Source organism: Sceloporus occidentalis, unplaced genomic scaffold (genome assembly GCF_023333645.1).
Source record: "Sceloporus occidentalis isolate IW3139 unplaced genomic scaffold, rSceOcc1.0.p SCAF_4, whole genome shotgun sequence".
Taxonomy (NCBI): Eukaryota; Metazoa; Chordata; class Lepidosauria; order Squamata; family Phrynosomatidae; genus Sceloporus; species Sceloporus occidentalis.
This window is the reverse complement of record NW_028316984.1, coordinates 70,071,269-70,089,513: the sequence shown is the minus strand read 5'-3', so window position 1 is coordinate 70,089,513 and position 18,245 is coordinate 70,071,269. Positions and strand designations below refer to the sequence as shown.

The 18,245-nt window shown below is 40.3% G+C and overlaps 1 protein-coding gene across 2 annotated transcripts in view; it reads right to left on the bottom strand.

Moving 5' to 3' along the window:
• LOC149313974 (uncharacterized) overlaps positions 1-18,245 on the bottom strand; it is a 112,846-nt gene that overhangs the window by 14,212 nt on the left and 80,389 nt on the right. Inside the window, exons 2-5 of one of the 2 annotated variants that reach the window (XM_089520274.1) lie at positions 16,675-16,781; positions 12,993-13,139; positions 9,539-11,287; positions 553-649 (exon numbers count right to left, since the gene is read on the bottom strand). In XM_089520274.1, coding sequence (XP_089376400.1) covers positions 553-649; positions 9,539-11,088 — 1,647 coding nt within the window. In that variant the 5' untranslated portion in view covers positions 11,089-11,287; positions 12,993-13,139; positions 16,675-16,781. The remainder of the gene's footprint in view (positions 1-552; positions 650-9,538; positions 11,288-12,992; positions 13,140-16,674; positions 16,782-18,245) is intronic. The other variant, XM_089520273.1, reaches the window with a different exon arrangement.

Here is an 18,245-nt window from a genome sequence, read left to right as displayed (position 1 = left end):
TGAAACCAACAGAACAAAGCTGACATTTCCAATGGCACTGAGACTTCAATTCCCGACACACTTACCTGTAAATAAACTCCACTGAACTTAAAACATTACTTCTGAATAGGATGACACTATTAGTCACAAAGAACTTTAGCAGGATTTGTGCCATAGAGACTATGCCTTAAGGCTTAGTTCTTTTATTCATCTGTCTATTCTTACTGAAACCAGAAAGGAACATAGAGGAGAGCCAGAGCCAGGAGGAGATGTGTGCCCCAAATACAGAACAGCTAAAAATGGCAATGGCAAGTTAAGGCATGTTACAGTTACAGTTCTGGACTCATACTAGGGAGGCCCATCTCAGCTTCCCTGTTGGTCACTGTATGATGTTGGTTCAATCATAGTCTTTCAAACCTAACCAAGATCACAGGGTAACTGCTAAAATAAAAATGAGGAGGAGGAGGAGGTGCCTTGAGCTACTTGGAGGGAAAGGTGTGACATAAATGTAATAAATGAATGAACAGACAGACAGATTTCTAAAACTGCTGTGTCCCAAGAAAGGTAACTCACTGTGGGTTGATGAGAATCCTCCACAAAAGAAAAATCAGTCTTCTTAGGTTCACATGATCCTTTGGAGGAGGGATCAGATGCAGTTTCAGCACTGCAGCTACAAGGTAAGGGACAGCTTTGATCAATACCACACACAAACAAAAATCTAGAGCCATGTTTGGTGATTGAAAGTAAGATATGTCCTTAAAAATGTACAGTTGATTTACACATTACACATGTGGATTACAAGTGCAAACCCTGATTCTATGGGTTACTCTTGAGTCATGTAAAATTAAGAATATCTTATACCTTTATTCTTCTACTTAACTGACATTTATTAGTAAATTTTAAAATCTGTCCCCTTAAGATGTCAATCAAAAATGATTGAAACTGCATTGATTCTTTAACCCTTTCATTCCTCAGATATTTTACAGTCGTCCCTCCACGTTTACAGCTATGACTTCTGCGGATGTGATTATTCACGGATTTGATTAATATATTCTCTCTAGGAATCTCGAGGTTCTCCATCATAACTCTCTCACCATCATCCTCCAGAGGCTGCACTGGAGGATGCAGAGATTCCTAGAGAGAACACTTTTCTAGACGTTTGTAGGTTCATCAGCACAATCCTGTGGTCAGCTTCCAGCAGATGTTGAACACAGAGTTGCTCTGGAGAACCTGACATTCCAAGAGATTTGTTTCTCAGTTTTAAAAAGTGTGTTTTTTTTAATTTGTGGTTTTTCATTTTCATGGGGGTCCTGTATCCCTAACCCCAGTGGATGTGATATGTCTGCTGTATTTTCACTCAGATGAGGACCAACTTTCTGTTCACTGGCACAAATGTAAGCAAGTGCACTCAAATTTATTAGATGCTATGTATAATTTGTCATCTAGATATGAGGAGGAAATATTCTGTTCAAAAGTGGCCATCACACACAGGAAGCAGCAGCAGCAGCAAGTATCTGGCTCTTCAAGCACTGAGTGCATACAGGGCAAGAGTGGATACAGTAATTAAAGAGCCATTCTAGTTGTTAGTAACACAAAATATGCATGTTTTGCTCATTTGCTGCCTGAGAGTCAGACATTACCCCCAAAGAAAAGGTTTCTATTTGGGGGATGTTCTTGCTAATCACAGAGGAACTATGAAACTGTGACATGCTGTCTTAAGAATATGAGAGATGAAGCCCATGGAATCAGACTAAAGGTCCTTTTTGGCTAACACTCTGCTTCCCACACTCACCTACTCAGTGGATTGGGGTGGCCAAAATATGACTACCTTGGCCAGCTTCCCCCCTCCAGCACTTGACCCCTCCACCAACTTCCTTGGACCACCTTTCCATGGCCAAATTTTTTTTTTTTAAAAAAAAAGCGGCCGGGGGGGGGGAGTGAATTGCATCTCCTGGATGCCTCCAGAAGCAGTTATTATAATCCTTCAAACAGATTGCAACCCACCCACCAACAAACAGTATTTAAAAAGTACTTGTTTTTCAAAACCAGAAGTGGAATTCTGACCACTTCTGGGTTTGTTGTTTGTTTTCAATTTCAATATTTTTAGTGGTCCTTAGAGAGTCCAGGGGCAGACAATTTCAGCCTGAATCACTGCAGTTCCTTGCATTTCTAGAAAGGCAATAAGCAGGGAAAGCACTCCCTCCCAAATAGGTTTCTCATCAACCTGTACTGAGTGGAAGAAAACATCCCAGCAAGCCCTTCTCCATACTGTCCTTCTACCCAAAACTGGTCCCTCACTCTTTATGTTGTGGGTATTCCATATGTCTTCATTGATTATCAATACTGCTTCATATATCTTTACAAAAAGAATTATAAACTTTGAAGGAGAGGTTGGACAAAAAAATCTCAATTAGTGATTTATTTATTTCACAAATAAAAAAGAAAGAAAGAACATAATCCTCTTGCTCTAAGACCCTCAAGAACTAGAATGCCTCTGTTCTAGAATCTCTGCATCAAGATACATACAATGGCCTGTTACAGACTGCCAAAATAAAGCTGCTTCGGGTCTCTTTGGAGGTATGCTATTTAAATGATGCATGGGTCCTAAGAGTCTGGAGGTCGCACCAAAGCCACACTTCATTCCTAAGCACTGGAGTGCAGATTTGGTGCAGCTTCCAGATTCTTAGGATGCATGCATCATTTAAATAGTATACCTCCAAAGAGACCTGAAGCAGCTTTATTTTGGCAGTCTGTAACAGGTCAGTATTTCATTGTTGCTGTTATTTTTTTATTTCCGATTTATAACAACCCTAAGGCAAACCTATCATGGGGTTTTCTTGGCAAGGTTTGTTCAGAAGAGGTTTGCCATTGCCACCCTCTGAGGCTGAGTGAGCGTGACTTGCCCAGGGTCACCCAGTAGGTTTCATGGTTAAGCGGAGATTTGAACCCTGTTCTCTAGAGTCATATATATTTAGTTTTTTAAAAATATACTCTTCAAAGCTTGCTAAAATAGAAATTATATATAAATTAAAACTTTTTAAAAAAAAACCTCAAAATCCAAATGATGGAAGTGAAGTAGCTGCATCACACAAAAAATTAGATCAAACACCTACAAGCCACAAATGCCCTATTTCTCACACTCTATCTAATCTATACTGTGTGCTTGCGTTATACACAGGCACGCTATATGCAGACTTGAGCGTACGTGCCCAAACCACAGGGAGCACACGGGGCGCAAGGGGCGGTGCATCCCATTCACTGCGCCGCCACGCACGAGCCCCATTCATTTGAATGGGGCTCAAGCATAGGCAAAATTCACCTTACGCCGGGGGGGGGGGTCCGGTATGTATCCCCCGCGTAAGGCGAGGCTCAACTGTATAACAATCCCCAAACAGATTTTCAAGCATTTGCCAGTCTTAGGGCCCGAACAGACAGGCCAAAATAAAGCTGCTTCGGGTCATGTTGGAGGCATGCTGTTTAAATGATACACGTATCTTAAGAGGCCAGAAGCTGCACCAAAGCTGCGCTCCAGTCCTTAGGATTGAATCCTGGGTTTGGTGAGACTTCTGGCTTCTTAGGATTCATGTATAATTTAAACAGCATACCTCCAAAGTGACCTGAAGCAGCTTTATTTTGGCCTGTCTGTAGGGGCCCTTAATTACTGAGAGTTTCAGGTAAAAGGAATTACAGTCACCCCTCCTAACTCACAGGGATCTATTCTGGACCCACCCACCCCCAGCAAGTTAGGAGAATCGCAGTTAATCAAGCTCAACTGAAATGAATGGAGTGCTTTCCTGCACATGAGCATAGGGCACCCACCACGGGAGCATGCCCCGTTCGCCTCAATGGCGGGTCACCCCTCCATGGACTGTCAAGTTTGCCGATTTTTGTGGGCTTGGGGCGGCGATTGTATTTCCAAAGATAACCAGAACCCATCTTTAGTTTTTTGTAGGTGTTTAGGGCTATGTGGCCATGTTACAGAAGAGTTTATTCCTGATGTTTAGACAGCATCTATGGCTGGCATCTTCAGAACCCATCTTGCTTAAAGCTCTGAAAGTCAAAACCACCACTTTGAATTGGGTGTGGAAATAAATTAGCAGACTGTGGCTATTTCAAAAGACCTTCCCCCCTATAATGAAGAATCTGAGACATACTGAAAAAGACACAAGAGATATATATGCATGTATCTATGTATGAGGAGTGTTAAGATTATGTAGGATAATATTGGCTAGGGCAATGGATACCAAAGTTGGGGAACCTGTGGCCCTTCAGAAGCTGTTAGACATCAGATGGGGACCATCTGCCCCAGACAACCTGCCCAGTGGTGAGGTATGATGGGAGCAGGAGTTCATCAACAGTCATGTTTCCCCAGCCCTACAATATACAAATAACACATGAAGTAAAGTTTTGGTAGAAACTGAACTTGTACTTTACACTCAAAGACAGAGTGATTCATTTCATTCATTTTTCTGTCCATTTCAGCTGAAACAGAACTACCAACTGTGTAATGAGAAACCTCATAAGTAGTGTGTAAATGCCTCCATAGTGTATATAAAAGGAACAATGAGCAACAACGCTATTTCAACAGTGCTAATTTGAACTGGTTTCATGACCTTGAAGAATGCATACATGCATATATACATTTTCCACGTGTCTTGGCTCCCTTCTATATATCATTTGACATTATCTGATTTGCAGACAGCTCAGGGCAATGTAACTTGCTCACTCCTGTTTTCAGCTGTTGGCACTCTGTGATCTGGATTGATCTGTACAGAGTTGATGCATGGATAATCCTGCCTTGTGGGGAGGAAAAGGAGTCTGGAATTGATGACAGTTTGGCATTGCCCAACTCTATGGCTCTGTGATTATAGTGCTCCAGCACAGGAGAAGGAGAGCCTGGGCACACCCAATGTTTGACTCCCATGTCTCTGAACACTGGCCATGCTGGCTGGAACAGATTGCTACTGGAGTTCAATGATATCTGGAGGGCCAGGAATTCCTTAGTCACCCTTAGTCTTACTGACTATTAAGGAATGATCATGGGAGCATAGGTGCCTTTAGGTTAGGCATGGAGGACATGTGACCTTACACAGTGTTGCGATACAATTCCCAAAAGCTCTAGGGCAGTATAGCAAACCATGAGAATGATGGAACTTGCACTCCAATAACATATAGAAGGGCACATGTTCTTCATCCCTACTTTCAGACATAAGAAAATTACCCCATTATCTGAAACTAATGGGAACTTTCCTTGCAGAAGACCTGTTTTTATATTCAAGCATGTGTGTACACAAACATATCCCTGTACTTTTACTGGTTATTTCTCTACTCATCTCGGTTCTTTACTTATCACGGCATCATTCCTACTACTCCTAAGCCCATTGTGTTTTCATCTTTTCTGTCTCCTTCTATTCAGGAGATAAAATGTGGCAGTACAGTAAGGGACTAACATATGACTTCTAGTTGAGAAAATTTAGACATGGCAAAGCTGCTATTTGTAGTAGAAGTGGCCCACCTAGAAGTTTGCCTAATTTGTGAAACACTGGGATGAGTACTATATGAGAAAATGCAGGTACTTGATGGTTTTGGGTGGATTCAGTTTTCTTGAACATGTAACAATCTTGTTTGAGCAGGGATGTAGTCCAAATACCTCTTTCACGTGAATAAAACTAGGCCAGATACTGCACCCCACTTACTTCTTCCTGTGGTGGAGATCTTTAGAGATCCAATTCCTTTGTTATTTTGCTATAGCAACCTTGTCTTTTCATCTTTCGATCATTGAACAAGATTTTCTTCCCGAGACGCCCTGCCACCTAGCACCTGCCCATTTTCTGTACAATCCAGGGCTTTCTGTTAATACCTGTATTTTTAACTGCTCTTTATCCAGGCATTATTCTAATGAGGAGCTGGACACATTTTGTGTAGTAAGAAAATAAAATGTGCAGGAGGAAATAGGATTTTATACAGTTGGCACTATGAGTTTTCCTAAGGAACTAGGTTACTTCTTAAAACAAACAAAAAAGAAAAAGATGTAGATAATTAAAAGAATCACTATTATTTTTCAGTCTTCATACCTTTATATTAATACCATAGTATGTTACAGGGACCAACTAACTACAGTACCTCACTAGTTAAACCAATCATATCTATTCATACTGAATTCTGTCAATAAAAGATGTATATTGGTATGCAACAATCATTCACCGTACCAACACAGAAGAGACAACTACACGATTCTGCCATGTGTCATATACTACACTAATCCTGTCAAAATTTTCTGTTTCAAGATGGTTGTGCAGTAGAAGAAAAATATTAGAATAAACTTTACTGTTCAACTCTTCTCATCTTCCCTATAATCCTTGGTAATTCTTGTCTTGTTCAATTCATGTCTTGAGCTTGACAAAAAATACTTTTTCACAACCAGTATCTCCTATTGTTTTTACAGGCATAAAACTAAAGAACCTCTAACCCTGGGGTTCCTCCTTCCTCCACCACCTTCCATATCACCCTAAAATTTTGCCTACATTTTCCTTATACATCATTACCTCCAGCTTCCTAGACATTTACTGAGACATATTTAGTATTGCTCCAGTTCCTACCCTTCTCTGCTTCTTGCCATTGAACTCAGATTGTTAAGACTGGCCTTCCTAGCTAAGTAGCTTCCAAATGAACTAGACTGCAAACCCCACTATGTCTAGTCACCACAGCCAATTTTTCTCCTGGTTAGGGATAATGGCAATTCGAGAACAATACATCTTGAGGGCACCAGGTTGAGGAACAGGTGGCTTAGATAGCCTGGTAAACACAATTCACATTCAAACGATGACATAATAAACCAGTATCCCTTTTCAGTCATGCTTTTTGCTTAAGTCAAAAACATTAAGCAATTTATGTGAGGCTTTAGATTTTTCTGATGATCAACATGACAACTCAGGGGCTCAGAATTAAAACATTAAGCTGCTTTCATAATGAGCTGAGTAAGCAATGGTGGATTATGAGGCAGGAAATTAAAAAATAAAGGGCAGGACTGCTGTGTGTCGATCTAAATGGGCAGATTTTCAGCACCATCGTACAGTGTAAGAATCAAGAATATTAACCCAAGAAGGATTCTCTTTGAAGACTATTTCATATGAATGAATGCATGCTACCTGAAACTGTGGCTTGAATGCTGCTTCAGGGCCAGCCCTGCCATTAGGCAGAGTGAGGCAACTGTGTCAGGTGGTATATGCTTGGGAACTGGATGGGACCTGCTGGAGGGCAAAGCTGTGGGTGCTATGCAACCAATCCTGAATCCCCTAAGACATCTGGCCATCCTGAGGCAAGGTGGAGGGCATTGTCTCATGGCCAAGGCTCAATGATCATCCTATTCAATTTTTGAATCTGGAATGGGAAGGGGCACCATTTTATAATTCGGCTCAGGCAGGAAAATATTTTGGGCAGCACTGTGCTTTTCTGTGTGAATTGCTACTGACATGCAGGGACTCCCCACATAAGAGTGGATCCCCTCCAGTTTTCCTGTTGATATTGGGAAATTACACCTAGAACAACAGAACCAGGTCAAACTAGGTAGCAAAAGGCAAACAACACAGCAAGACATGGCAAACAGATACTTCATATGTAGCACAGGATCATAATTTGAAGCAGCCATCCTGTTGTTTGTTGCAGAAGCAGACCAAAGGCTCCCAATCCTACTCTTATATCTATCCTTATTAGAACACAAAATTAGATATTGCAAATGTTTTCGCTCTCATTGTAGTGACAATACAGATATGCAGCATCAATATTTTAAAGAAACAAACACATAGAGATGTTATTGAATTCATCACATAATGACAGAATTGTGAATCCTAGGATTCCTAACAATACAATGTAGTCTACACTCCTTTACACTTTTCTGAAAGTACAAATGAGTGAATGAAAAAGGCCTTACTTCTGAGGAATGCCTACAACTGTACTCTTAATGCTTGCCAAAGTTTCATCCTGCTTAGCTTGTATAAATACACTGCCTCCAACACATGGTTTAGAAATCTAGCAATCAAGCTTATTTCTACATCCACAAGTAACTGCTAAATTAATCATTCTGGAAACACTGGTCCCAACTTCTGATTGTTTGAGGTATTGAATAGCCAGATACTGTGATGTGCCATATATACTAGACTATAAGTCGACCTCATGTATAAGTCGAGTGCAGGTTTTAAGGCCAAAATTATGGGTTTTGATATCACCCATGGAAAAGTCAAGGGTAAAGCTTAGGGCCACACAACAAAGGATCTAAAGGATGAAGCAAAGAAAAACAATGCCAAAGAACTTAGAAAATTCCAGCAGGCATAGCTGTTTGTGCTCACACTAAAGGCTGCATGGATGAGAGAATAGAGGTGTGTCAGTGCTTCCAGGACAGATTATATTCTTGCCTTGCACCAGGGGATGGTTCCTTTTTTAAAATAAGAATTCAAGTACAGTACTAACATTGATGCATGGATAAGTCGACTCAGGTTTTTGGGGTCAATTTTTTGACTAGAATTTCCAGACTTATACATGAGTATACATAATACTTTGATAAAGTTCTCTGTCCCCTCAACTGAAGAAGTGACTCGGAGATCATTCTGAAATTCACTGACAGTGGCTCAGAAACTGTAGCTGATAATGTCCTAGGCTGCATCAGCATGGCAGAAATAATCCAGTTTGACACCACTTTAACTGATATGGCTCAATGCTATGGAATTCTGGGAATTGTAGTTTTGTGAAACATGTACCCTTTTCTGTCAGAATGCTGTGGTGCCACAACAAACTACAAATCCCAGGATTTCATAGCACTGAGCCCTGACAATTAAAAGGATCTCATACTGGATTATTTCTGCAGTGCAGATGCAGCCCTAGACATCATATCCTGCCGCTCACTGCCCTAAGCCAGAAACTAACCTTGCCTATGATAACCCAGATGTAAGGTAATGCACTATAAGAATAAGAATGACAAAAGCGTATGTTTAGACACAGTGTTAAACCACAGTTTAAGGTTTTTATCATGAACTGAGCTTCCTCACAGGCATGCATACTAGCCCTGCTACAGCTGTGAGAAATCTGGAAGCTTCCAGTTTCATTTTCAGTTAACTTCAATTTGTTATGCTGTCTGGGCAAACTGAAGTTACTCTTGTCAATATTTAGGGAAAACATGCAAACATCAAATCATAGTTTACTTTTGTTACAACAGTTTCTCAAATCTATTTATTCCAATTGACTCAAGCAAATAAGCAAGCATACACCAGTCAATTCTCTGAAGGGGGAAAAATGCATTATCCTCTTGTATTAATTCACATGCCCCAACATTGTGTCTCTGACTACAACTATCTACTGCCTCAAAGGAGGAAACTCTCCATGGTTGTTAGAACTACTCAAAGCCAAGAGTTCCTATGCTAATGAAAGCAAAACTACATTATCTCTCCAGCATACTAACTGAAAGAGAAAGCTCTAGAAATTACTCATGCCAGTTGAATTTGTAAGTATCTTTGTTAAGTATCTTTCAACTAAAATTGCTGTCAGGAACTCTAACAGAATCGGTTACCTCTTTTTAATGAGGTCCAATGCAGAACCTATAAATTCATCCTTCATTTTCTGTAGCTTAGCTCCATAGCTGGATATATCTGTCACTTCTAATAGCATTGGGCAGCAAGAAGACTGGGTTTCGGGTGCAAGGGACTGCCCACCATGCTGAAGGACATTGTTGAGTTGTCTTGCATCCAATCCTGGCTTCTCCCCTCCGACAAAGGTTTTCTCTCCCTCTTCCCTAGGAACAGCAGAAGACTGGAGAAGTTGTCTTGGAACTGGACTAGAACAAATGGGGACTGGGATTGTATCTGAAGATGACACTTCATCATTCTTGTCCTTAGCTATTGGTGTGTTCATCAGGCAGAAACTCCTGTCCCATGTGGATGAGCTGTCTGGATAGCTAACAAGACCAGAAGTGTTCTGGGTATTTTCATGGAATACCTCATCATAGTCATCCAGTGTTGAAACCATTTCTTTGGCAAGATCCTCCTGAGCACCTGAACAAAGGTTTTGGTTTCCTTCTTCTAACTTTGGAGCCTCTTCCTTCATATATTTTGCTATCTCATTGCTTCCACTGAGAAAACATGTGCCTTTGATTCTCATCCTTTTGAACTCTTCAAAAGTTGGAATGTAGAGTCTTTCTTTACAGTCTCCTTTTCTGCTTGGTGCCAAAGACTTTTTCGTGTCTCCTTCCCCCTTATAACATTTAAAGGATCCAGTAGTTTGGGATTTGGCCATCTCCTGGCCATCACTAGCACAGTGCAGAGTCAAATTAGGTGAGCTGTTCTGTCTTCTGATCTGCAACCTTCTTTGAGCTTCCTCTTTGATGTCCTCTGGGCTAGTTAATCTGTGAGAAAAACATCGACGTTGCCTCCCCAGTGCCATCCATCGTTCATGAGCAATGTTTGCATGCTGCACAAATATGGTACAGCAGTTAATTGAACAACCATTTTTATACTGCTGGCATGCTTGACATTCAGAACATTCCCTTGCAAGTAGGTTGTTCAAAGAAGCTTGTGGTCTGAGAGGCTTGCAAACCTCTGCCACCTTAGTACTGTGAGTTCTAAGCTTTTCCTTCAGAGTTTTCTTGGCATCCCTGTCTATTGAGGAGAAAAGCCATGGAGGCACTTTAGCACAAGGAGGAAGGGCTACATCTCGCATTGCTGATGGAATTCGCTCTGAGAGAAGGGGGAAATGTCGGCAACATTCAGGTGAGCAGGGGGATGGGGTGCCCTCCATGGAATACTTGGACCAATGGGTTGTGCCTCTGTAATGGAAAACAAGTTCACTGTCAACACTCCCACATCGGGGATGGCCATGTGAGTCAGCCACTGTGGCCCAGTGCAGGTTTTCCATACTCCGATACAGATGTGCCCCTGAGTTGCTGTCTATCTTTCTTACAGGACTGAAGTCACCAGTAAAAATACAAGAGTCTAAGTTCTTTACTGGATGCATGTTGTTAACTGAGAAATCCTTTAAGCCATGTTGTGCATACAGCTGATTATTCTGGCAGCTCAAAATTACCCGACAGTGCTCCTGCCTCTCATCAGCGTTGATGTATGTCATAGCAAATTGACATGGATGATCTAACAGACTGACGTTTTTAGAAGGGTGAGGGCAAAAGGATGAAGGAATTGCCAGACTGCTCAGATGATGTTTGGAAGTCTTCGCCACAAGCAGCAGGGCTCTGCTTTCTGGGTACTCACATTAAAGAGCAGGCACGTCTCCAGAGTCATCAGTGTGGGCCGACATGCAGAGAAGTAACCTGGGAATGCAAAGAAGAAAAAGGAACTTACAGAAGACACACACCACTCAGAGATTCACATAAGTGAGATGAAAAGCCAGTGATCACAGTAGTAGAGTAACCAAAGGTGACCCTCCACTCATCACTACTGTTTGGCAAACTCCACACTTGAAGAAACACACTTGCTACATTTCTGTCTCTGTCTAACTGAACGCTTCATAAAGACTAAGGGAAATAGCTTTATGACAAGATTCAGGAAAGTTCTTCTGGAGGCCAGTCTGTCCCAGTGCTCTTACTCTTTATATAAACAAAAAATTATGAGCATGATGACTTGAATTGTGACTTTAAAAATAGTAATGGCTGGTGCAAGCTACTTTTAGGAGCATTGCCTCTTTCCAGGAGTCATTAGGTGAGACAGACAGGTTTCCACTTAACAATAAACTATTTGTTACTGATTTGTTGCTTTCAAAAAAGCCAGAATTGTAAATCACTTCGAAACCAGTCTTGGCTTGTTTGGGAACAACAAACCATGACCCTAGATTACAGCATTACCATTTTAGCTACCCCTTTCTGCCTATTTTTAGCCACTCACATGAAGAAAGAGTGAATGCCCTATGTGCATGAGAATACCAACCATTCACAACAAGCAGAGAATTCTGGAAGGTCACTGTCCATAAAAGCAGCCAGTGACTTACTCAAGGCCACTCAAGCAGTTTCATCATGGTTAAATATAATATTTTAATCATATGACAGAATAGTGCCAAGGTGGTGTTCTGGTATTATTTTGTATATTTAAATTATGCTCTAAATACTGTATATTTTTAAATGGTTTAAATATGTGTTTTAAATTTTTAATAGAACATTTTAAGCTAAATTTTCATTTAAAATTCTGTAAACTGTCTTGGGTCCTTTGGCAGGAGAAAGACAGGACATAAACAGAATAAATAAAATAAGTAAAATAAAAATAAACAGAGACTTGAACCTATGATTCCCACTTGGCCTCAAGGTCAGTGCTCCAACCTGAGAAATTGACTGCCTGTGGACTGCCATGCCCCATAATATTCAATAATGGGGCATGCACACAGATGTGTTGTAATGTCTGCACACACATCACTATCACTCAGTAACAAGGGGCACGGCAGTCTGTATTTTTTGCCATGCACAATTCTACCTGGAACCAAAGCTCCATGGATGAGAATGGCCCACTCTATTTTGTGCAAAAGTCCCTGTACCTTAGAATTTAAATGCTCTTTAAGAAGTTATGTAAATATTGCATTAACCTAAATTTGCTTATTTGCATCAATATGGAAACAGAGGTATGTGGTAACCTCACTACTTCTCCCTCCAGTTTCATCGCTCTACTTGTCTCCATGAGCTTTCATAAGATAGCTTCTCTTACACATGGGTGTTTTTCAAACAACCAAAACACTGATTTTTAGGGTTCCAAACTGTATGGAAAGCCTCAACATATTATGGAAGTTCTCCAGTTCTGGCTCATTACTAAACAACAAGCAGAGTTATGGAACTGTAGATAAATGAGTGTATGAATCGTACTTGCTCCTCTCTGCATACTGATTCAACAATTTTCACAAACTAGAGCTATCCTCTAGGTGCTTTAGCTACTGCTGTGGGCTAATAAAAATCATAAAATGGAGCGTGTCCAATACAGATGAATAATGAACGCTGCTTTCCCAAAGTATTTTCTGTTATTAGCCCACCGTCTCACCTGGTCCTCATCCAGGCAAGGAGGGCTTGTTTTGGGATACTTGATTTTGTTCATGATTTAATTATTTCTCCTCGGCTGCTCTCTCCAGAGAAGATTGCAGGTAATAGAAAGAAGCATTTCTTGTGTGATCAAAGGTTACAACTTGATCTGGCAGGGGAGAGAGAGAAAATAAAAGCAGCATGAGGAGAAACATGTAACAGGGGGGGAAAAGAGATGGCTCACACAGTGCAACTATGAAATAAATAATGGTAAGAGAGAAGGAGAAAGAAAAACACCAGCCATTGAAACAGGTTAAATCACAATTTTATCCACATTTACTTAATTGAAATCCCATTGTATTCAACAGGGTTTGTTTCCAGGGAAGTGCAGACGTGAGTGCAGCCACTGAGGCAGTCATGGTAAATACTTCCTTCGTGGGAGCTGGATAGGTAAATGAGTGAACTCTCCATCTTAACCCCATCCCTTCATGCACACAGGGTAGAATTTCTAACTTTAATTTTTGAAGATGCACACAGTAAACATACTGTATATACTCATGTATAAGTCTTGAAGTTTTAGTTAAAAAATTGCCCCAAAAATTGAGCTGACTTATCCACGAGTCAAAGTTAAGTACTGTACTTTAACTCTTATTTAAAAAAGAAACCATCCCCTGGTGAAAGGAAGGAGTGTAATCTGTTCTGGAAGTGGTGACCCTCCCCCCTATTTTCTCATACATCAAGTCTTTAGTAAGAGCACAAACAGTTATATCTGCTGCAATTTTGTAAGTTGTTTGGCATTGTCTTCGTCCTTTACATCCCTTGTTACTTGTCCCTAAGTTTTACCCTTGAGTTATCCAAGGGTCATACATAAATCCATAATTTTGGCCCCAAAACCTGCCATCAGTTTATACATGACGTTGATTTATACATGGGTGTAAATACGATATGTGTGTTCATCCATCACATTAAACGATAATTGCTTCTGGAACTAAAGAGAAAACCTTTGGTGTTGAAACCTTTGGTGATGACACATGTATTGGTTAATAGCTGCTGACTACAACTTCCATGCAATAAGCAGTAAAAGGAATAATAAGTTTCTTCTGAAACTATATGGAAAATCTATGTATTTCACTTCCAGAATTTGCCACAGGTCAGTGAATATGTTACCAAATCCCTCTACCATTCTTAAGAGGATGACTGAGGAGAGAGTCTCTGAGCAGACACTAGTTCCATATAACTGCTGCCTCAGTCTTTGGAGCTCTGTTTCCGAGGGCCAGCAGCATGTGCGGTCATAACAATAAGAGATTACAATCTGAAAAAGGGGAAAACAAGTAACTGCATAGTGCTCTGCAAAATTTCACTTCAACTACAACCAAGAAAAGTCACATCATGAATATATTTGTTGCCCAGACACATGAAAAGCACCTGCTGTGATGGACTGAAACAGCATTTCAGGTTAAGGTAAAATAAAATAAAATTGCCAACTATAATCTAAAGCATATCATGGACAACACAAGTAGAGAGAAAGCTGAATAAAGGTTATAATTTACGTATGTAGTTGTAAATCTGGACTGATTTCGAAACTATTATTCCAGGTTAGCAAGAGAACAGAGAGGAAGATTGAGACAAGGATGAATGGGAGTTGGAAAGGAAGGTCAGGGGTGACATGGTCATACTCTTTAAATACCTCAAAGGCTGTTACAGAAAAGAGGGTGCAAACTTGTTCTCTACTACCTAGCAGAGGGTAGAACAGGCATCAAGATTTTATGATATAGGAAGATAAATTTTGATTGGACATTGTGGTTTTACAATACAATCAAATGCGTAGAGAGGTTGTGGGCTCTCCTTCTCTTCAAAAAGAGGCTGGACAGCTACCTGCTGGGTGTGGTCTAGCTGGAGATCCTGCACTGAGCAGGGAACTGGACCTAGGGCCCTTTTGAATTCTATATGGTAAGCCTGGTTTAATAAAGTACGTTAGAATCCTGGCTTCATAAACTATGTTATGGACAAGATCTACATATCCATCTATGCAACCCACTCAGTCTCATCTTGTTGCTTTCTCAACAACCAGGATGGGAAGAGCTGCACAAAATGTCAAAAACTAAGTATTGTGACTAAATACACAACTAAGCTAAATTGCACATACCAATCCAATGACAAGAGCTGCAGTAAGTACTTTTTTATCACCAATATTGATCTAAGCAAGGATACAATGTCAAGACAGTCCTTTTGTCTCCAACTATGTTGATTATTTGTTTTGAATAATTAGTTATCACTATAACAGCAAGCTATAATTCAAGGTACAGATTTTCAAAATAAAAAAAAATATGATACAGTACAGTACAGTACTATTGTCTGAGTTCCAGAAGTGCTTTTCTTTAATTGATCTTATACATTCTTTTTTTAACTGTGAGGATAAAGAATTAATTTTTCAAAATCAGTTTGGACAGACTTTAATTTATCAGAACAAAGCGAAGACAGATTATCTAAAAAGCCTGTCATAAAGTATAAACCTTCAGGAATTAAATACTTAGTATCTGGGTAACAGAGGATGTAGATGAGCTAGTGAAACAATCACAAGAAATTATTTCAACACCTTCAGCTAGATATAAATAAATGGTTGGGACTCCATTTATCATGGACGGGAAGTGACTCTTTAGTTAAAATGATTTTTTTTAACTGAAAGCCACCTTTTCTATTTGCCAACAATTCCCTTGAAACCTAAAGATTCCAAGCTGAAAGACTGGCAAAAATCTCATTTGGTTAAATAATCATCATAAAATAGTACTGCCCATTAAGGCATCTACAGAAGAGTGAGATAATTAATCTAACAGTTTTCAAAACACTATGATGCCTGGGACGAAATGATCAAACTGGCTGTAAAAATCATGAACAAATGAGCCACATTCCATTATTCATTATCATTTCAGGTATTATGGTGTGATAAGAAGATTATAAAACAAATTATTAAGAAATCCGTGTGTTGAACCTCTCAGGTTTGGGGAAAATATAATGCTAAGAAGGTTCTGGAAAAGACCACAGAAAAGTAATTACAGTCACCCCACGTACCCACAGATTCTGCATCCACAGATGCCATTTTATATAAGGGACACCATTTTACTATGCTATTGTATATAATGGGACTTGAGCATCCATTGAACTTGGTATTCATGGAGGGGGATGCCCTGGAATCACATCCCAGCAGTAAACCAAGGGCCTATTGTACTGGGCTCCAACTTTTTTCAGAAACCATATGGTCCCAAAATGCAACAAGTCCAGGATCTATTCTATAGAGATATCCACTCATCTGTCTGGTAATTTTCATTTCTGTTCATAACCCTAGCCTGCCCACTTCCCCCAACCCAGATCTAAACAATCTGACATATTTAGAGGATTAAGCTTTACTGGAATCAATCATTTCCTCCCAAGCCTGCCTGCCTGACTCTGCCTTAGGAGAATTAGTGGAGGATAAAAAGACAAATAAGATGGGGAAAAGGACTACACAGACACAGTCCAACGTGGATTGGAAGAACACTTATAAAAAACAAACTGAAAATATGCCTAATTCTCCTAAAGTTTGCACTGGCATTTCAGGAGCTTAATGAATGGAGGAGAAATGGCAATCTATTAGTAAAACCTTCTTCCTCTTCCTCTTCCTCCTCCCCACAACCTCTATCATCACTACACAGGGAAAGGTTGCTCACTCTTTCTGTGTTGACCAGATACGAATTAGCCAGTATGGCATTTGGTCCTGGAGAGATCTGGCTCTGGAGACCGATGGACTGACAGGTTGGAGGTTGTTCTTCCAGCCCTGCAAAAAAAGCAGCTTTGTTTGTATTTTTCCAGTTCAGCAGACAACCCCTGCTTGCCTGATTCCCCCACTACTCATGCATTTGCCCCTTAATCCTTTGCTAAAGTGGCAGAAGCCCAAGGGACCCACGTAGGAAAGGAAGGGGGGAAGGCAGTTCCACGGCACATTACCCCCAATCCTCTTTCCCTCCCTCTTTGACTTCCTGCAATAATAGCTCCCAATTAGCAGAGAACAAAGCACCTTGTGACTTACGACATAATGTCAAATGAGACTCCAGGGAGCAGCATAAGGAGCAGAGGCCAAGAGGGACCAGTTCTGCTTTAGCAGTGGCAGGGAGTACAGGGAGAAAGAAAGCATCAGCTCCTGCCTCCCTTAATACCCACAATTGAGTCTTCTCAAATCTCAGCAGTAAATTGGCAGGAGGACAGCACCACTTAGAACATCCAGCAGGGGGTCCCCAATTTTATGGAAATCGATTCTGTGCACGCACACACGTGTGTATCTATCTTTTCTAAGTATCCATCCGTCTAAGAGCTTGGAATGTTAGATTTGAAACTTATTCAACCACCATGGGATATTGGAAAATTAATTCATTAGCACCAACACTATTCACTGATTTTTTTAATTACTCGTGTTATCATTAATTAACTCATTATAGAAAATGATGATTTCCAAAACAAACCAGGCAATTTACAAAGAATGGCATCAAGGTCATCCCACTTGGTTCTAAGAGCACATTTATTACTGGCACCTTCAAATGTCTCTCTCCCCCCCCCCCCAATTATAAACTTGTCTTCCTCTTAAACTTGATTTCCCTCCAAATTACAAACAGCATAATATGATTTTTGCCTGGGATGGTGGAAGTTCAGCCTGCCTTTAAACTATGAGATTGGGAAAGGCTGTCCTAAATTATAGTATCTCATCTAACAAGCTATTCAGTTAAGTTTCAGCACTGATCTTTACCTGTTTTTTCCTACCCCTCCCACACTTGCCAACATGTACTCCCTACATGCCGCCTTTAAACATCACATTTATTAAAGTTTAATAAAGAGCAGTGTTAAAGGTGAGTAAGAACTGTAGTATTAATTTCAGCTCCAGAACACTAATTCATAGCAGTAAGTGCAGCAATAAGTGATTAATTACAAAGATGGAAAACTCTAAAGCAGAGATGTTTTGAGTGCTTCAGAGCATATATAGAAAAAAATTCTACACAACTGAGTTACTGCATGTTCTCTGCCTCCTCACTTCCCATCAAAGTGTAATCTGCAAAGATCACTGGCACAGAAAATATTTTACATATTTAAATCAATGGGATTTACTTCTGAACAGCCAGGAAAGCATGCACTTAGCTAGTTGTATCTTTTAGTTCTAGGCTCCACTCTTACCAATCCTCTCAAAGTGTTGATCCACTGAAGAAGGGGGTAGGTGAAAAGCATAGTGGGAGGGAGAGACAGAAAGAAAAGC